The 21,985-nt window shown below is 35.4% G+C and overlaps 1 protein-coding gene across 1 annotated transcript in view; it reads right to left on the bottom strand.

Moving 5' to 3' along the window:
* Window positions 1-21,985, bottom strand: part of NRXN1 (neurexin 1) — a 1,175,743-nt gene that overhangs the window by 619,897 nt on the left and 533,861 nt on the right. Inside the window, exons 9-10 of the mRNA XM_061155451.1 lie at window positions 16,885-17,088; window positions 14,304-14,330 (exon numbers count right to left, since the gene is read on the bottom strand). Of these exons, the coding sequence (XP_061011434.1) occupies window positions 14,304-14,330; window positions 16,885-17,088 (231 nt within the window). The remainder of the gene's footprint in view (window positions 1-14,303; window positions 14,331-16,884; window positions 17,089-21,985) is intronic.

The raw sequence follows: 21,985 nt of genomic DNA, 5'->3' as shown, positions 1-21,985 counted from the left end.
CAGGTAGGAATTCATTTAGTTTGCCTTCTAGAAATGATCTATCTTCATTTTATTAAGAATAGGTTGTGCCTTTTCAACCACAGCCATGTGGGCTAAAGATGGGCATCACGTGAAAGTGGAGTTCCCACAGTACTTCTATAAATAATAACAGAAAAACTCACATTGCCTTAGGGATATAAATTGGTTCTATCTTTATACATAACTGTTTTTTGTTTTTTGGTTTTTTTAGATCATTAAATTGCCTATAGCAGCCAGCAATTGAATTAGAAGTTATTACAGTACCATACATCTTAGAATTAGGAAATTCTGAAACCGAATGGTCCATATTATATCTGCTGTTCATCTAGCCTCATTTAACTAGTCTTATTCCTTCTGGATTATGTGGTACCCACATGCTTGTGCTTAGTCTCTCAGTTGTGTTTGACTCTTTGCCTATCCCTTCTTCAGCAGATCTTCCTGACCCAGGGTCTCCTGCATTGCAGGTGGATTCTTTACCAGCTGAGCTAGCCTACTAATTTAGTTTAAAAATTATTTTGTGCCAAATACTGATCTCAGCATTGCGAATGTCCCAAGTTAGATTTTCAAGGAACTTTCTATAGCTTACAGTCTAGTAGATCTAATAGGGGTCAAAATACTTCTGGCAATGGACCAAATGAAGCTCTGGGAGTTGGTGACGGACAGGAAAGTCTGGCGTGCTGCAGTCCATGGGGTCGCAAAGAGCTGGACATGACTGAGTGACTGAACTGAACTGAAAGGACCAAATAGTAAATGTATTCCGCTTTGCCGAATTTGGTTGTCATTGCAATTACTTAACATTGCTATTGTAGTGCAAAAGCAGCCATAGACTACATGTAAACAAATGGATATGACTTTGTTTCAATAATTATTTGTTTAAACAGTAGCCCAGCTTATAGTTTTCAGGTCTCTGTAAGAGACACATAAATAAACAAATTCCCTTTTCTCCTGAATCTTTACATTGCGTATTAAAGAAATAAGCAATGGAAAAATAGTCATGAGTTTGAGTCCAGAGACTGGAGTTTTAGACTGACTGTGACCATTAAATCTAACACAACATTAATTATCGGAGAAAGAAATCACAACCCACTCTGGTGTTCTTAACTGGAAAATCTCACAGACAGAGGAGACTGTTGGGCTACAGGCCATGCGGTCACAAAAGAGTCAGACACAACTTACCAACTAAACAGCAACCTTAATTATTCTAACTTTGTCTAATGCTACCACAGCTCTTGGTCTGAGTTTTCTTATCAGTTAAACAATGACAATAACAAAGACTAAAAACAATTTAAAAAGGCTGTAAATGGCATAAATCAATTGCAAAGTCCTTCTACTTCTAAAATGTAATTACCTTTCCTGTTCTACAAATTTAGAATACCAACTTTCATTAAATGCATGACATTTGTGTATGTTATAAAATTAGGTGTCTATCTATATCAAAATTTCCAGGTATTAACTTTTATTTGGCAGTTGACTTTGAGGACTATAGCCTCCAGTGGGAGGCAGGACCCAGTGGGAAGCTGGAAATAAGCCTTGTCATTGTGACAATAATAGGAAGAGAGAAAAGCCAGGAGAGACAGAAGCAAGAGCCACCACTGTCTGAGTCATCGCTCCCGGCAGCAGCGCTTACACCTGTAAGTGACAGGAGGATGTGCTTCTCAGGCTGTAATTATGACACCTTCAGCCTGCTATTTGACTTTGCCATTAGTTTCTGGTTTTAAAATAATTACTTTAAAAAATAACCAGATCGCTCCTTGAAGGACAAACAAAAATGAAGGAAGAGTCATTCTTATTAAATGTTTCTGTTTTATCTTTCTCAATTTTTAGATACTGAGCTGGGAGCAGATTTTTTTGTTTTTATTTCCACATGAATCAGCTAGGAAAGCTGATTAAAATTAGAAACATATAAATGGCACCTTCAGATTAAGATTATTTTTTCTTTTTGTAATTCACTAGCCTTACAAGGGGGAAGGACCAATTAAATAATTTCTGAGCCCAGTGAAGATGTGCAACTCTTGTTCAAAATGTAGCATTTCAGAACAGTGATAGCTACCTATTTATCCAAAAACAGGCCCATCTAAACAGAGAGCCCTGGGTAACTGCACAAATTGCATGCTGTCTGAGCCACCCCTAGAGAGGTGTCGAAGTTTTGTGCTTATTTATTTTTAAAGTTTTCTTTTAGTTAGCTCTACATTCAGGAATATGCAGACAAGACTCCACTTATCAACATAAGAGGTATGGTTACATCACCCTCCCCAGTTTGTCAGCCCTTAATGACAAGGCCTCTGCGGTATCAGAAAGGCTGTCTGTCTCAGAGCTGTCTTGGCCAGGTCTGGCTCCAGTCGCGACCTTGGATAGACCAATCACCCACAGGGCCATAAAGCTGAACTACCAGCCCAGTCACCTAACTCTTCCCCTTCTCTGATCCTCCTCAGGTTATCCTCAATTTAGCTGATCCTTGAGAACTATTGAGAATGTTTTTATATTGTCCTTTACTGTATAGGAAAAGAGACATTTCTAGACTCCTAAGGACAGACAAATGTCTTTATACTAAAAATATTACAAATATTCCTCCCTAACTAAAAAGTGTGTTCTGTGTGTGTGCTGTGCTCTGCTAGGACACTTCAGTCCTGTCTGGTTCTTGGTGACCCTGTGGAGTGTAGCCCGACAGGCTCCTCTCTCCATGGGATTCTTCAAGCAAGAATACTGGGGTGAGCTGCCATGCCCTCCTCCAGGGGATCTTCCTGATCCGGGGATTAAACAGGTGGGTGTCTCTGATGTCTCCTGCATTGGCAGGTGAGCTCTTTCCCACAAGTGCCACCGGGGAAGCCCAACTAAAAAGTACTTTGAGCAAATAAAGTTAGACATTAAACTTGATTAAAAAATGAACAGTAACAACAGAAGAAAGGCACTTTGTAAACTTTAAAAAACCACTGGAGAAATGAAATAGTCCCACACTAACCAATTACACTGTATTTACCTTGGTTAGATTGTTATTTAAGTCTTTTCTTTTTTTTAAACTTTCTACAGTGTGTATATCTTGGTCTGGTGCATGTGTTCTAGATTCACTGATCCTCCGAGTTTTTACCCTAGTTCCATGAGTTACTAGCTATGTGATCCTGGTAAATTATACAAGTTCTCTGTGTCTCAGTATTCTTATCTTTAAAATAAGCTAACAATAGAAACATTTTACAATATAACTTTAAGGCATTTTAATTACTTAAAACAATGCCTAGTGCATAGTACATCTTCATTTATAATAATGATAATAATATTATCCATATTATATTGTCACTATTGTTATTCTCCCTTCATTGTTGTTTAGTCACTAAGTCATGTCTAACTCTTTGTGACCCCATGTGGGCTGTAGCCCACCAGGCTCCTCTGTCCATTGGATTTTCCAGGCAAGAATACTGGAGAGGGTTGCCATTTCCTCATCCAGGGCATCTTCCCAACCTAGGGATCAAACCCATGTCTCCTGCACTGGTAGGAACATTCTTTACCGCTGAGCCACCTGGGCTTAGAACTTCAGGACAAATACCCTAGGCCCTATTGTTCAGTGCCCTGAATATAAAAGCCATGCTTAATTATTTATTGAATAAGTATATCTGTTTAGATTTTGTGAACTTTTTTTACGGTAGACTGAATACCTCTTGATATTGAATTAAGCCAAAGAGTTAATGAAAAGTAACTCCATTAACTTTTAACATTAATCTTCACTAAGAAGTGTCAAAAATTTAAAATTTCATCCCCTTGTTTTCATATTTGGCAGCATGGAATCTGATAAGTCTAAGAACTGGAAAACCTGGGATACTAGGTTATCTGGCTAATTATTTAGACGTTTTTGCTTAGTTCCCTTGAAAATAAATGTAATGATGTATAGAGTCTAGGAGAGCAAAATGACCTGAGGCCGGTAGTCAGTAACTTCCAAATGCAAAGAGAGTAGTTGGCTTAGGAATTGGGGATTCAATGCTTAATGAGTATTTAATTATAAGAAAACATAGATCTTGTGTGCAAAGAGGTCTGACCTTGGAGAGTTGCTGGAAATACCCCATGGAGACTCCTCTGCCATTTTCCTAACTCATAACAACCCTATCCTATCACCTACAAAATAAACTTTACTATATACAGCTGCCTCCCCTCTTGTTTCATATCTGGCTAGATATCATAGCTCTAAGCAAATAAATAGACAAGGTTTATAAGAAACATTTAGCCTTTACACACAACTTTGACATTGATTGTACCCATTTATGACAGATCAGGATAAATATCTCTGATGTAAACCATTTTCAATGTAAAAAAACATACATTTTAAGAAATACAATTTACCTTTTAAGAATATAACTACAACACAGTAAAAAATAAACACAAATTATATATTACTAAAATAATGTTTTAAAAGAGCTCTTTTTAAATCTAATCTAGCTCAAGTGACTGGTTTAGGAAGAAGCATAATAAAATAAACCTACTATAATGAAAGGAAAAATCTGGACTGTGACTTTATTTTAAGAAAGAAAGGCCATTTCCAAGAAAAGCTTATCACATTATAGGATAGTCTGCATGTATAAAATTAAGTACTAAACAGTTAATATGATTTTAAGTAAGCATTTTAAACTGAAAATATACTGAGCCTTGGTGTAACATGAGAAGAAAAGGATTATACTGATTTATATTGACAGAAACTTAAACAAGTCTTATGCAATTCCTACACAATGCCAAACTATTTGAATGAAAACAAAAATGAAAAAGCATACAAATATTGAGCATTTTGAAATTTACAAATATTCAATTTGACATCTCATAAACAAAGCCATGAATTGCAATGACAAATACAAAGGTGCTAAAATTAAATAATTTCTCATCCAAATACAGCACTGTTACAGAATTTATTTTTATGAGAAGATCAAGAAGAATGTACACTTCTGTAAAATTAAAGGAATAATTTAATACTATAATATTATTACCAATACTAATATTATAGTACTATTAACACTATAAGTGTATTTGACTATCATTAAATGTGAGACTGATTTAACAAACTTTTGCTGTCACTCAATATTTTGGGGGTATTCTTGTAAAAACCTTCTCCCAGAATAAGAAGCACATTAGGAAAAAATAAAAATAAAAAGCTAAGCTTCTGTCTTTAAGTTTTTGTTTCCTTTTCGTTTCACTAAGGAAGTCATAACAATGCTTGAAAATCTAGCTTTCACTTTTTTTGTGGTAAACATTACAATATCTATTTTTTTTTTAAAAAGCAAATGCATCCTCAGGAATATGATAAAGGATAATTTGTCTTTAGGATTTTTGAACTATATTGTCTCATTTGTTTTGATCCTTTTTTCTTTTTTTCCTCAGTGAATGCCCCAAAGAAAGCTATGAACAAATGATACCTGATAATTCATTTATCTATCATGTAAAAATTAGAATGATAATATAAATTGTTTTCAAAGTATTGACATAATGATTCAAATTTATTTTGAATTTTATTATTGCATTAACAAATAGCATTAAATTTAATTTTTCTTTTATTGTACTAATTAGCTTATTTATCCAGCTAACTTTTAGTCACTAATTTGAGTGCTATGATTCTATTTGACCATTTATTTTAGTAATTGGTAAAATATTGGGATTACTCCTTTGTTTGAAGTTCGGACAAAATCTTCTGAAATGAACGACACGCCTTACTAAACAGGAGTTATTCTAAGATGGTGCTTGCCCATCAATAGCAATGGCTGTTAGCAATTAAATCTTATACCAGATTAATTTGGTTAATCACAGGAGAGAGTGTTTGGAGGTTCCCTAGAGCTGGTCAGCCAGCCGCTAGAAGAAATGTTATATTTGTGTGCTTGCTGCTAGTCGGTCTTGCTACACTAAGATTAGTTAGGTTTTCATTTGAGTGAGTTAGTGTCAGTGATAATAACTTATACCAGAGCAAAGTATCTTTTCATTTACAGTTATTCCAATCTAGTTTGTTTCTCAAGATCTTGCTCACAGACACAGATGCTTCTGATCAGTGTTCATATGATTGCTTTCAGGTCTCTGATGAATCATGATAGAATTTATTTTTGTATATATGTTTTCTCCCTATTTTATTGTTCTTCAGCTGACTCAGTGACCTCGATCTGCTTCATATCACTTCAGTATAAAATCTGAAATAAGCAATGGATCAGATTTTTCAGTACTGCATGCTGTATTCACAAACTGGACATATTAATTTTTTTCAGTATATTGCTGAAGTTAAAAAAAATTGTTGCAAAACATTTGCACACCATGACTCTATATTTTTAAAGAAACACATATAACATATTTATTTCAATAGTACTGTGCATAAAATATTTCAAGTCTTATATTTAGACTGACTTCCTGGAAAGGGTGATGGGAGGGTGAAGAATACTCACAACTGTATGAATGATGCATTCAAAGAACAAATAACAAAGAACAATCCAATACTAAGTACCATAAAAGTAACAGTAATTGAAATATTCTTAGAATTTCTTACTTTACCTTTGGGAAATGGTTTTCATAATGTACTTCTTACCCATCTTGCTCTTTGTTCCCATTGGTCACAAGTAAGAGAAATGGATAAGACCCCTGAGCAACACTGAACATTTCAATCTCCAACTTTTTTATGGCCCCATGCATTTCCCCCCGATTTAAAGAGCCTTGCTCACTTGACTTACGTACCATATGTTTGCCAGTAATGTGTTGAAGAAATGGTAATCCTCAAGGGTATTTCATGGGTAAAGTCAAAACACTGTTAATCAGACGGCCTGAAGAAGAGACGCTTGTGGGGAAAGCCCACTGCTCCTACATTACCCTGGAGGTGCGTATACTGACTCTGCGGCCCCCTTCTCTGAGGACAGTTCATTGATCACCAGTGGGCATCCTCCCACAAAATTAAAGTCTGGTCAGTGGCTTATGAAGTGAGATGACTTGAAAGCTCTGCTCAGCAGAGCAAGGATAAGTAATGAATCCACTAGATTCTCTTTCTAGGGGAGTCTGTATACATAGCATACATTTAATCAACAGTTTAAGGAGCAGCAAAAAAAAAAAAAACATGCACAGGAGGAGGCAGTGGACAAATAACCATAGGATACACCATGGTAAGCAGAAGACACGAAAAAGTAGAAGCTATAACCAAGCAGAAGGAAGAGAGTAGAGAAGAGAGGAAACCAAACAGAGTTCAGCTTGAAGGCTTCTATTAATCACGTCTGATATGTGGTAAAGTGGACAAAATGTCTTTTAAATTATGCATCCACTTTACCAGTTAGCAGATACATAAATTTCTATCTAGCAACTAAATGAGGAATTGAAATCCATGATTATATTATTTGTTTCCATATTTTCTGATAGGTAAGTAATTGATGAAGTGTAAACTGTTAATGGCTTTCTTTTGAGAAAGATTAGGAAGGCAAAACTTCTTGAAAAATTACAATATATTTGTTAAATTGCAATATATTCATATGTAAAATATTAATATATTTTACAAGTCTACACCTGTAAAATGAGTTGTCATGGCACTCTGTATCATCATTGAACATTAAGGCTGTCCTAAAGATTAGAGGCTATTTTAAATAGAAGTTTTGAGCACTTTTTAGTCTTTCTGAGCCTTTAGGATTAACTATGAACCTGAATCATAGAGGCACGTAAGTAAAAAAATATGTTCCAAATACAAACAAATGAACAATTATTGTTTTCTTTAAAATGAATGAACTTCTAATCCTACATCTCACAATGAGACTGGCTAGATTAAAAAAAAAATCTTAATAGTAGCTAGCAATATCTAATTCATATTTTTATCTTCAATTTTTTGGATCAATGATAGCTTGCTAAAATACTACCTCCCTATCAAAAAACAAACAAAAATAAAGGCGAAAGTCTAACCTATGAAGGAAATGGCAAATGTTTTAGAAATCAACTCTCTCTAATAGCACAATAGGAACCTCTGGTCAACAAATTTGGTCTCACAATTTGTGACATTTTGTAGTAGAAAAGAAAATTTCCTTTTCCCAGAAGCCAAGGGAAATATCAAGTTCAGAATGTTTCTTCTGAAACATTATAGGCTTTTCTGACAATTTCTGCTGCTGCTGCGGCTCCTAGGTCGCCTCAGTCGTGTCCGACTCTGAGCCACCCCATGGACTGCAGCCCACCAGGCTCCTCCGTCCATGGGATTTTCCAGGCAAGAGTACTGGAGTGGGGTGTCATTGCCTTCTCTGCTGACAATTTCTACTGTGGCCATAGTTACAATGCTAACTTTAAACCATGAAAGAGAATTTGATGAATTTGGTTAACACCAGTCTGGAATTCTGCATTTCTTTGAGCACAGCCATTTGCCATAGTAATAAGGAGATGTTCAACTGACTAAATTAATAACTGAGACTGATTTCATGATGAATTCTTAACCTGCACCAAAAGAGCAATCTTTTAAAACACTGAAGCATTTTATATTTGCATGTAAGCAATAAGCAAATTAACTGTTCACTAAAATAGACCCAAGTCTTCTACTTACCAAGCTCTCATATGATGATTTTGCATAATCTATGTAGTCATTAAATATGCACTCTTTATGATTCTCATAATATTAAGAGTGGATAATTCAAATAGGTTTTCCTTAAATTTTACTCCAATTTTGATATTTTTCTAAAGACACTGCCTACACAATGGGCCTTAAGAAAAAGACTCAGCTTTTGCTTCTTTTAGTTATTTATTTTTCATCAGAAATCTATGGTCTCTTTATTTTATATGTAAATTCTCTTATATTTTTGCTGAAAATCATTGATAAAAATTCTTTTCCTTTCCTTCTTATATACTTTAAGCTTTAAAAATGACAGCAATGAAAAACAAACAAACAAAAACTGCCCTTCTCTGTATGTATTCATTTATCTTCCTTTATTCCTTGAGCAGCTCCTATCCTGTGGATGGACAGCACCAATCAGTGAGAAGCAGTGATTGATGGAACTCTTCAAATCAAGGCTGGTTGTGTGGAGGCCGAGACAGAGGCTCCTTTTGCAGTTCTCTGCTCTTCAGGCACCAGGCAGCTGCTCTGAACTGAATATTTGTTTCATGTTAACAAGAGTCAGCCTCCAGAAATTCCCTCATATCTTTCTAAGTAGTCTGCCAAGTGGCAGCCTGATCAAAGCAATCTAATATGGCTTAAGTGCCACTGGTTGACATTTTGCATTCTTTTATTGCTTTCCATTTTTATCTACATAAAAAAAAATTGGTGATAACTAATATCCAGTTGATCTTTTCATTCTGGTAATAAAATCATAATACAAATATCTTATTATCTACTCTGGGCATCCATCATAGTACATTTCCCAATAACATATTACTCAGGGCATTTCTTCACTATATCCAAGTCAAAAGTGAGGTTAAGTACTTGGCCTTAGATTTTTTTTCTTTGCAATCCTTAGACAATTAACTGCCAAAAAAAGAAGCTGAACTTCAACCCTTGACACTCTGCCCACATTAACACCATCTCCAATTTTATTATCTCTGTGTCTTAAATAAATCATTTTTTGTAAGAAGCCAAACATAGTTGGAAGTTCTGCCTACTGGGATATCTTTTTTCACCCCATAGAGCTTTTTATTTTTGTAAGAAAACAAGAAGAAGGAGAACAAGAGAAAACAGCATTGGAAATGGAGAAGTAAGATGAGTAAATCTTGGTAGGAAGAAACAGCAGGTGGGCAGAAGAGACCAATGTATAAGGATTAAATAAACAAAAATAAATAAACAAGTAAAATAAACATCAAATATCATGGTTTTATTAAAATGCACACTTATATGAATTCAGAGGTGCCTGCAAACCTTCCTGTGGGCAGGAAGGATATTCCCTAATTATGTCATTGACTTGAAAAGACAATAAAAAAGGGAAAGACAACACTAACAAAAACAAAAGTCACAAAATCCTCTTTGCACCTGCTACATATTTAAAGTAGTTATTTATATGACAACTAGAACTCACTTATAGTTGATAGGAGCAAGTTTAGTTTTCAAATTTTCAATGTATTTAAACCTTCAAAGATTATAACACTAACAACTTGTAAGGTTAGTAAAAGAAGAGAAAAAGAAAAAAAAAAAAACCTGAGACTGTTAAAACATGCAATGTACCACTACAGATGCCAAATTATCAGGAAAAAAAAGAAACACATAGCCTAATGACTTTAGATGTGTTGATAATTGGGCACCACATTTGAAACTGAGACTCTCCTGGTCACTTTATCTCAAGCTACATCCTTTGGCAGACAAAGAGAATGCAAGATAAAACCACGTCATTTCTGTTATAATAATACTATAGACTCTACTAATATTGCATTTGAGAAAAGTTCACAGGGAGTAGAAATTTTCTTTTGCACTCTTTACATTAGGTCAATTAACACTATGGGTCAGGCAAGAGACCCTCATACACTCACTTTTCATGCAAATAATTAATGTGTTAGTCACAAAGCACTATTTTACTATTCCGTCCAACTTGGCCTCTTTTAGTGATAACTTGGTATTAGTGTATATCTCTATAATATATAACTATTTTTGTAAAATCATCTATAACCAGTCTTTTGTTTTTCATTAATCAAATAATTGTTCTTTATGTTAAAGGAATGTGACTCTACAGTCCTTTCCCATCTACCTTTATTGAAGTAAGTTTTACTGTCCAGGGGAGACATTATCTGCACTGAAAGATGGTGGTTCTTTTAGCAACTTCCATATAAAATTATTTTATGATGGTAGATTGTGGTTCTCCTTATTGGAGTTGACTGAAAAGCCAAGAATAATCTGATTATCCTGGATGGACGAGAATGGAAGGCTGTAGATAAAATACACTTCTGTGTTTGCCTTCCCCTCCACAAATTTTCAAATACTGACCTAATCTAATACCAAGCTGTAGATAACAAACATATCTTAGCAATGAAATAAGCTAATGGACATCAAAGAACTGAGTCTGGTCTGGGATTGTGTGCAGAGACATTCCAATTGTAATCAGAGAGATCAAAGCATACATTTTGACACAGACATGACTGCTATTCACAGAGATGGTTCTTTAAAAAAAAAAAAAAATCCTCTCCACACATGAAAATAAGCTTTTTATTTTTAAATAAAAATGGGCTATTTCCTTCCATTTAAAAATTCTTGACAGCTCTTCCTATTAGGGGAGGGAGGGATGGTGGCAACAAAGAGTTTGACAGAGATGTTTCCTGAAATTCAAATCAGCCTCTTCTCAAAAGAATCTTAACAAAAGACTTTGCTGGCCTGTCTGTGGAAGAGCGCATTGCTGCATCTAAACTAATGACACAGGGGCTGAAAAAGAAATATATCTGCTATCTTGTAGTCCTACAGGTCTGAATACAAGCAACACAGCTAGACCTTCCTACCTCCTCACCTACTACCTATTCTTCAGTAGCAAAGATTGGAGAATCAGATGATATATGTATATTCTTTTCCATATGTAATAACACCTGCCATAAAGTGAGGGAAAGGAGGAATAAAAAGGATGGAGTGACTATAGGAAAGAGCAGAGCAACTCTGTAAAAGTGTAGAGAAATGAGAGATTACCATTCAAAATTAATGATTTATCATTTACTATTAATTCTCAAAGTATGATAATTTTTGTTACCATACGTATATTTCCTGTGGAAATTGTCTTAAAGATATCAACTGTGGTATTGCATATTAAGCTCACAACACAGTTGATATCTTAGGTGGGGTATAATTTTTAGATGGTGGTGGTATAAATTTGTGAGTTAGTAAGTGTACATTTCCGTTTCAGACAAACTCATGGCTTGCAGAGGATAAATGTAATAAATTAGTCTTTCATTAAACTACAAGTTTAAACTACATTAAACTACTGAGATACAAGTATTTTATTTATATTTCATTATGAGTATGAAATACAGTCCAGGTGGAAATCTCTGCTTATTTAATCATTGTGAGTTAGATTTGCATTATTAAAATGTAAATTCCTCCCTATCCACAAAGTTAAGTAATAACATGATTTCTTGATGGAACTTGGAATTCTGGGTATATCTGCCCGTTATTCCCCATTTAAAACAAAGGCAAAGGAAATAAAAACATTACCTGATCACTGAATGTTCTTTCCAGTGACTGCTGTCAAGTTAAGGCATTTATAGTCCTGTACACAGTATGCACTGTAAGCTCATAATCATTGGTTTAATTCAAATAAAATTAAGGGTAAGATATTATCTTTAAGAAGGGGGGAAAAATCCACTAACCATCAAAGACCTTTGTCCTCAAAAGTATTATTCTGTGAAATATCTAGAGAAAATATTATACTTAGTATCAGTCTTATAATAATGAGCCAAATAAAGAGAAATATCTAACAAGGGTAATTAGGCCATAAACGTGTATTTTAAAATGATAGAGCTAGAGAACACAGAAGCACATTAGATGGGGCAATTTCCATTGAATACTAGAGTTTATGTAGCCACATTTTGTAAATCTGAAAACCCATCTAATATAAATAAAAATAAAGCAGAAGTCTAGAAAGAAACAGTTTCCCTCACATGGATTTTCTAAGATCCAGGAGGCATCGAGAACATCTACAGGTTTTGTGGGTTGTTACTTTGCCTGTATTTAGGGTCCAGAGGTGAAAGCAAGCTGGATCATGATATCAGATTGGTAAACCTGTGCTTCTTTTCAGAGTGTGGTAGAGACACAGTTTGAAAGGAGATGATGAATATTTGAAAAAATTCCACTTGTGTGAGAGCTCTGAGAGATTAGCTCAGGAACGAGAGTCTGTTTGAGATGGTTTTTAATGCTTTGCTGCTGCTGCTAAGTCACTTCAGTTGTGTCTGACTCTGTGCGACCCCATGGACGGCAGCCCACCAGGCTCCCCTGTCCCTGGGATTCTCCAGGCAAGAACACTGGAGTGGGTTGCCATTTCCTTCTCCAATGCAGGAAAGTGAAGAGTGAAAGTGAAGTCTCTCAGTCGTGTCTGACTCTTCGCAACCCCATGAACTGCAGCCTACTAGGCTCCTCCACCCATGTGATTTTCCAGGCAAGAGTGCTGGAGTGGATTGCCATTGCCTTCTCTGTTTTAATGCCTTATATGACAGTTTAACAGCTTAATTTTTTTTTTCACCAATCATGATTCTGTTACCTTTTTATTGTTATGATTGGAAAAACAGTCTTTTATGCTCCTTTAAAATGAATATTAAGTATTTTAAAGACAAATATGAGTTATCAGAAGCATGCTTTATAAACTTATTGCTTTTGTAAGCTGAAGACCACCATTTTGCTCCTCAGAGGATGACTTACTGCCATTTGGATACACAGCCAAAGGTTTTGGGAGTGCATTCCATCAACTCACATTCAGCATTTTCCAAGGACATAAACAAAATATATTTTACTGAATAGGACAATGAAAGATTAGAAGCTTGTTAGAACCATTTTAGTTAAATAGCTAACAACTTTTTTATATTGGAGGAGATTCCTTAATGTGGTCAGCAAAACCTGGAAAAGAAAAACCTAAATATTTATGTAAATAAATAAATTCACTCAAGATAATGCTACAACTCAAAATAAAATCACAGTCCTTACATCCTTTCAAGTTCTCTAGTCCAAATTAAAAAAAAAACTCAGTCCATGCATCTTTTCTATCTCATCACTTGGCATGCATATCACAGATTTGAAGGGTTTTGGTTATTTTTGCAGATATATGATTAGGATGTAAAAATTCATTATGTAAATACTCTCAGTAAACCAGAAAAACTCTTTAGATAAGTCATATTCTGTATATATATATATATATATATATATGCACATATATATATATATGTAAAAACTTGGAAAAACACACATTATTCAATGTAAAACTTTAGTTGAATTTAGAAGAGTTCAATAGTAACTTTCAAATGAAAGGGATTTTTTTTTTTTCTATGTTTAAGAGATAAAAACAGAAAGTGAAGGAAATTAAGACCCACAGCATTTTATCCTAATTTGGTCACGGAGAGAACTACTGGAGTCCAAGATTTACCAAAATACAAATGCTGTAAGCTTTATCCACAGGTCTACAGAGTTGTTGGTACCTTCTCTTACAGGATATTTCTCACCTCTTTTTCCTACTTAGAGGTAGAAACTGCAGCAGGAATGTCTTCAGCTGGACAGATTTCAAAATGAATTTTTACAACCCAGATGATGGACTGGTATATTTCAAAAGTGAACTCATGAGGTTTATAAACAACTTTCTCTTGCTCTCTCTTTTGTTTTTCTTCACTAGCTACATCATAATGGAGGAATAACATTTTAAAAATTTTGAATAGGCACTTACTGGAATTACAGTTAATCCTGATACAATCTAGATGGGGAAGAATAGATGAAAAATGAAAATTTATCCTTCAAGGTAATAGCTGCAGACATCCAATAAAATCACAGTCCACCCTTCCGGGGACAGACACATGCAAATATGGCCACTCCATATCATTTATTCTTTACATACTTCTAGAACCCAGATTCTTTGTTATAAAACTTCACCATTGGAAACAACGGGAGAAGAATTTTTTTTTAAATGGCCAAATCAAACAAAGCTACATGGTGACAAATCTAAGTGAAATAAAGAATTGTTAACTGTCAAAGATGCTTGGCTTAGACTGGCTGCAGCTTTCTCCCCATCTGTGAAAGAACAAATCATTGTTTTCAATTTAATTAAAAAGTGCTCCGTCACAATGGGGAACAGTGCAAGCTCAGCTAGGCTCAGACATCTTGGACCTCCAAAATCTATTATCCCGCAAAGGCCAACAGAATGCTTTAGAATTGTGGTGGTCAAATGGAGAGCTAGTTGAAATTATTCTCATTTCACTCTAATGTATTTATTATCATTGTTTCTGCTGTTGTTACTATTACTTGCTTGGACAAAAAAAGGTAACAGCCAGACATTAGCTGGATTCCAAGCCTTGTATTAATTGGAGAAGGATATAAACACTTCATTTCCTTTAGAACCTCTAGTGGCTAAGGAGTAGTGTCATTCCCGGGTGCACACAGGCCTATTCCTCTGTTAGGAGCTAACTATGTTATCTCTGTGTAATAAGTTTCATGGTTATTACTGCTATTGATTTTTCTTTTCTTATACTTTCTTCTTACATAAAAGCAGATTCCCCAAGAATGGAATATTTGATCTGAATATCATAGATTATAATTATAAGGGTTATCTTTAAAGGACCATGTGGGGTGTTTCATGTTTATTCTATATGTAGATAAATATTTGTTGGATTTGGTTGTTGTATTTAATGCCTTTGGGGAGCATGAAAAATACAAACCTAGATTCTGTTTCCATATAGCTGAGTTTGTCATGTGTCGTCAACCGCATCAGAAAAGTGGTTGCAAACAGCCAAAGATCAGCATTTACACAACTCTTTCCACAGAATGCTTTGCTGTTAGAAAATTCCCATGAGTGTGTTCGCCTCCTCCGGCTAACAGCCCCTTTACTGAAACTAGGCAATTTTGATGGGCTTGTAGTAACCTGTCATTGTCACTAGAGGGAACTCTAACAGAAGAGTAAAAAAGTATTATGTGTTCTTCGGTAAAAAGAAAAACAACCTTATTATTGGACTTTTTAACTTATTATTAGTTGAATGCAATTGTATGCAACAAACTACTAATGAAATAATTTTATATTTTATGAGCTACTATTCTGCCCAGCACAGTTTGATATATGTGGGGTTTTCACAAATGCCATACCTCATCACATTTTGCTACACTTTTTGTAAATCTATGTAGTCTTGAATTTTATTTTCCTCTTTCTGCTTATTCATTATTGTGTGTGTTCAGTACTTCCAGGAAATACAGTAAAACCTCATTAATTTGTACTCCTATTATTTGGAGTTAATTATAATATTGAAACTTATTGGGCAGAACATTTGTAATTCTAGATTCGCTATGAACAGAGATTGTCTGAGAAAAATGAAACAAATTGTGAAAGGCCAAGTTTGGAAAGAAAACTGATTTCAAGTCACTGATGGAGCAACTTCTGTGAAATAATGTGCTAATTATGGATAATTCTTAACCACCCATTAACATTAACCTTGTAAGACCTTTCCTTAAGATTTTTTGAGCTAATTTGTGTTTTTGAATGTTTTTGAAAACAAATATGCTTACATTTTTTTTTTAGTCTACAGTTCATACTTTTTCTTAATTTGGCCTGATTTTCCCCTAGATTTTATCCAGTTTGGTGAGGTTTTACTGTAGTGACTCTTTCTGAATGCTACAATTAAGCAGGAAAGCATTATTTTTCTGTGGAAGAGTCTGTGTTTTCAGTGTTCTCATGGCTGCTTGCTGAGGGCCGCAGACTTTGGGCATTGAAGGGTTGTGGATTGTTGTTTGATAGCAAAATATCACCACACAGTATTTCCAAACAGAAAAGATGGGATACCACGAGGGTAACTGTTCAAAGGAGAAGCCCAAGGATAGATAAAGAGCAACTGTTGATCTAGATCACAAACTAGATATTTAACATTTTGTAGCATGTGCTATCCAAGTCAAAGTTGGTGGATTTTTATTTTATCTGAAAGGATTTTATCTATAACCAATCAGAATGTCAGTCAATGTAAAAATAGGAAATTCAGTTTGAGCCATCATCAAGTGTAATAATTCGTATTTTCAATTAATCTCATTAATGCACTTGGCTTCCCTTTTAAGAACCCTCAGTGGAAGGAACCACAAAACAGTAAATTATGTTAAACAATATGAAAACAATAAAAAGATGTCCCCAAAACCTAAATGAATTTAAATAATGGAGATGAGACTATTAAGTGTTTTAACTTTCCATGGCAAACAGGCTACTCGATAAATGTTTGCAGGCAAAACTGAACAAAAAGTGAGAAGTGTTAGTTCAATGGGGGAAGGCGAGTTGTTACCTAGGTTGACCGTCAGTTTCACACGCCCTGCGTCCAGCTCCAGGCGGAGGGTGTCTGCTGAGTCTCTGGAGGTGGTTGCCATGAGGATACCATATGCACGCTGGGATCGAAACCGCAAGGACACATCCTCAGCCTCCGTGTGCATTACCACCGGGAGCTGGATTTTCATAAACATACTCCCATCATAGCTCAGAACCGTTGCTTCTACAGTTGGGAAATAAACATAGAAGCTCTGGGTCAGTTTAGAACATAAAAACTTTGAAAAGGAAAAGCATGACCTATTAAAGGTTTCCATATAGAAGACAAGATACAAACTCGGCTCATCTTCTTCCAAAATAAGCAATTTTTTTTTTTTTAAACTGGAAAGAGAAGTCACAGGTGAAAATCTGTTAAAGTCTAAAAACAGAGGTGGCTGCACTTCTCTTTCTGTACCTAAAACAACTTCTATCTATAGGATTCATCATGTAGGATTATCCATGTTCATGGATGCATATCTTTTCTCAAGAGCAGAGTTTATAGTGTGTGTGTGTTTGTGTGTGTGTGTGTGTGTGCAACCACAGTGCAAGCCTGGCTTGAAGTACTAGCTACTATTTATGCTTATTTCTATATGGCTAGGCCACTGATCAGCTCTGTGAAATTAAACTTGGCTCGAATCCTTCAATAGCAAAATGAGAGGGTGCTACTAGAGCATCTCTAAGGCTTCTTCCTACCTCAAAGCCCATGATTCTAAGGAAAGTTACTTTTATCATTTTTAAAAAATAATTTGTGCCCCAATACAATCAAAAAAGAAACCCTAAAATTATGACTTAAATACAGGAATCAAGTCAACACTTTTCCAAAGGTGCTGTTCAGAAACTGAAGAAAAATTGGTATTACCAAACAGCAGGTAATACATGTTCCGAGTCACTGGGGTGAACAAGGTAATTCATTTTCACAAAGACACAAACTGTAACTTCATATTAAAGTTCATTTGCAGATAAGGGGTAACTTAAAGCATTACCTGTAAGCACCACCCTGATGTTCTGAAAAAATTAAGCTATTGCCAAAAAGTCAATAACTGAGGATGGGGGTGGGACTGAACAGCTTATATGGGTGTGTGCTACTAAAGAAAAGTAGATGGCTTTAATGGAGAAGTTGCTTAATTTTGCATGAAACACAAAGAGAGGCAAAGAGCAAAACTGTGGATCTCAAACTGACTGCTTTAAGAAATAGCGCCCCTTCATGTTAAACACCATATGGTTGTGGAACACTGTGAAACAAGTATGAATCATGTTGCTTTTTCATGGGTTCTGATAACTCAGGATATCATTTAATAAAAGAAAAATTACCTAAAATTAAAACCAGCTAGGAAGTTCTCATTTTCTTGCCTATTGACAGTAATTAACTTTGGTGATACAACCATGCCTATTATTAAGACTATATTTTGGAGCTGTGGTTTTGCAAGATTATCTTCTCAAAATCAGGAAAATCAAGTATTTCTTCTAACAGACTTCAATCACTAGTTATCATCTCAGGGTTGAATGCACATCCAGAAGCAGTAAGGGTTCCAGAGCTCCCTGCTTAGGGCCTTTCTCTTCTCTCTACCTCTTAAGGGATCTGGGTCAACTCACATGCTCACTCCCCCTAATACTTATAAACAACCCTGACTTCTCTCCTGAGCTCCCTCAAACATCCATCAGCCATTGCTTATTTGACATCTCCAATCTGAATAAGATACACACACCAATAATGCACAAATTCCCCTGCTCCAATGAACATGCTCCTGCTCCAGTGTTCTCCATCTCTGTAAATGGCTTAACACCATTACTCAGGTCTTAACCTTTCTGCTTTCTTTCTTACCCTCTCTGCCATGTCCAATCTGTTTGCAAATCTGCAAGTCTTGCAGGCTCTAATTCCAATCCACCTTCTGAATCAATCAGTTTGTGCCACTGCAGTACATCAGACTCTGCTCCCATGTTTCACGTAGATCAATGAGGATAGCTCCCTCAATGGCCTCTCTACTTCTACTATTTCTCCCTACACATAGTGGCCAAGCTAAACTTTTAAAGAAGCCAATTTGATCATATCACTTCATTAATTCATCTAGGCACATCCACCCCACCCACCCCTAATCCTTCACCTCCCTACCCTTCACCAATAGATTCCCACCACTGCAGTTCAAATAAAATCTGTATTCCTTTTATTAACCTATAACATTTTGTGTGAATCAGCCCCAGTCCATCTCTCAACCTCAGCTTTTAGCATGTCCTCCCTTGTTGAGTAAATTCCGGCCACAGTGATTTCATCTCTCATTCAAGTATTTGCACTTGAGGCACATTCTGTCTTAACAGATTTCCCCCCCAGATCTTTATACGGCTGGTTCCTTCAGCATGCAGATTTCTGGTCAAATGTTACTCCAGACATACCTGTTGCAAGCACTCCTTTAGTTCTCCCTCCAGTTATTCTATATCTACCTAGCATTTTTTAAATTACCATTTCTTATTTGTCTGCAATCTGTCCTTGGCCTTTTGTATGCATATCATTACAGCAGAGGCTGAGTCCTCCTCCTTCTTTCTCATCAGCCAAGTGCACCAGGCACAGAGCAGAGCCTTGATAAACACTGACTGAATTAACGATTGGACTTGATACTGAAGGTATGTGAAAGAGCTTATTTCAATTTGGATATCATGTATATGTAAATACTCACTAATGAGATTTAAGTATTTATTCTGTCTATTGTAAGTGAATCTAATTTTGGTGATGTATATGAACAAAATATTCCTTAAAGTCTATGTTGGAAGCCATAATAACGACATAAGAACAACATAAAGACATTCTATGAGAGGGGTCTGTTTACCAAAATAGGGGTCTCATGGCTAAGCATTGACCTAAGCACTGAGAAGATAAAATATAATTCCCTTAAAATATGGTGGTTTTACATCATATCACATATCTATTAATGCATCATATTTTTCCAATAAGGTTTCCCTAAAGAAAATCTAGTAGGATTTGCTCAAAAAATAAAGCACGACTGTGAAGTTGCAAAAAACATTAGAAAACAAAAAACAAAAAACTGCTTCTAGTATAATCTTAAAGACACTTGATCTCTACCACACCCCTTCCTAATTTACAGCCAATCACTGTCCCTATCTATAAAGCAACCTATATTTGAATAAAAATTTAAAAGCCATTATCAATCGTTCAGTTACTTAGGTGTTATGTAGATACAAGGGCTAAAATATTTTTAGTTATCTCTTATTTAATCTGTAAATCTAGTCTCTATTATTCAACTATCATTTTTTAAAATTATCTCATTCTTGTATGAAAGATAGCTTAATTTGATTAAAAATTAAGTAGAGGGGACATTCTTTCAGAAATACAGATGACTGACAAGGGATCATAAATATTGTATGAAATCCAATCCAAAGTAAAAAGAAAATCAGCATCATTGGCCTTTAATATTCTCTGAAAAGCTGCAGGAATGAAATAACAGTAAAGTAATAAAACTTGAGTGCCTCTGAGTGCCATTTTAAACAATTCTCAGTGTGAAAATAACCTGTTGATAAATGACAAATGAATGCCTAAATGATTCCTCATAATTAGAGTTAACGTTTAGTTAGACAAGAAATGGAAAATGTACAAGGTTGTAGTTGAGAGCTGCCAAATAAATGGTAAACAGCATTCTGACATTTGAAGGTTATGCTATTTGGCTGCATTCTTTAAACATTAGTAAACTTAATTTACCACTTAGAACACAAAAGAGTTCTTTAAGAAGCTAATTTCAATATAGCACTTCCCAACAAGGGAGAAAAAGTTTCAACTTTGTCTCCTCTGTCTCCTTCCCCCTTGTCGTTAAGTTTGATAAATTTGCTTTTCTGTGTTATTCCTTCTTGTGGTCTAAAGTGTACACCTGTGCTCAGTTTTACCAAAAAGCAGTCACATATTGTGATCAACGATGAAAATCAGACAGGAAGCCAAATTATATTGCTCTGACATCTGTCCCTCCATCTGGTAGAGCTTTAACAAACAACTATAAAGTAGACCTCTGATGATACCATGTACAGACAACCAAAAATATTTTCTGTATGACCAGTCTCCACAAATTTTCAGTTTTATAAAATGTAAAGCAGGAGAGAAGGTGCTGAATTCAATCTATACTCAAGTGGACATGATTTCTATGCTACTCTTCTTTATGGGATCAATACACATTCAAGCAAAATACTATTTTCTTATTTGCCTAAGTCAGCAAATACTCTGATCTTTCTTACAAACTCTTTTGCTTACGTAGTGAAGAATGAAGACTTCCTATAATGTGATTGAAACAGCATTCCCCATGAGCACTGTCCAAGGACTTGAACACGCTTCTTTATAAATTAACATTTATTGCTTAATAGTTGTAAAACAGAAACTTTGAAAATGCCTTTTTTAAAAAAATTTCAAGAGCTGTCAGTCAACTCTTATGTGATCAACAGCCTTATGTGATCAGAGTATATGTGAAGAACCACAGTCAAAGCACTATCTTTGGAATTGGAAACCCTGAAGGCTGGACACGATCTTGTGCTGACTGAACTAGGGCAGAGCTGGGAACTGGACAGCAGCCAAATTTGGCGGCAGTGAACATGACAAGCATCCCACTTCACTCTTGTTCTTGGGAGATGCCATAATGTGAGCAAGAAAATTAATTCTGAAAAGCAAAGACTTCTCGCAATACACTGGTTAGTCCAGAAACAGAAAACACACAAAAATGACTATTTTCTCTCCTTAATGCACAACCAACCTGGAGACAAAGAAATCTGAAGAAATTTTCAGCCACTTGTCAGTTAAAAATGTATGTTGAAACCCAGTGATGAAACTTGCTATTAAATTCTCATTTGCAAATCTGCATATGCTTGCCACCCCTCCTTCTAATTAGCAACATATAAATAGCTCCTTTCCCTCATTCTGGTTTAGAGAGCTCTAGAATTTCTCTTCTTATTTCTGCCATATGCAGTAGTGGAATACTGCCACAGGGTGGTACACCATGCATATTTAACTGAAGGCTTTTGTAATTTGTGTGATAGCTCAGTTATACCCTTTTCTAGCTTCACTTAAGCAGGAGGCATCAGAATAAGTGACAGCTCTC

Source organism: Dama dama, chromosome 11 (genome assembly GCF_033118175.1).
Source record: "Dama dama isolate Ldn47 chromosome 11, ASM3311817v1, whole genome shotgun sequence".
Classification (NCBI taxonomy): Eukaryota; Metazoa; Chordata; class Mammalia; order Artiodactyla; family Cervidae; genus Dama; species Dama dama.
This window is presented reverse-complemented; position numbering and strand designations above follow the sequence as displayed.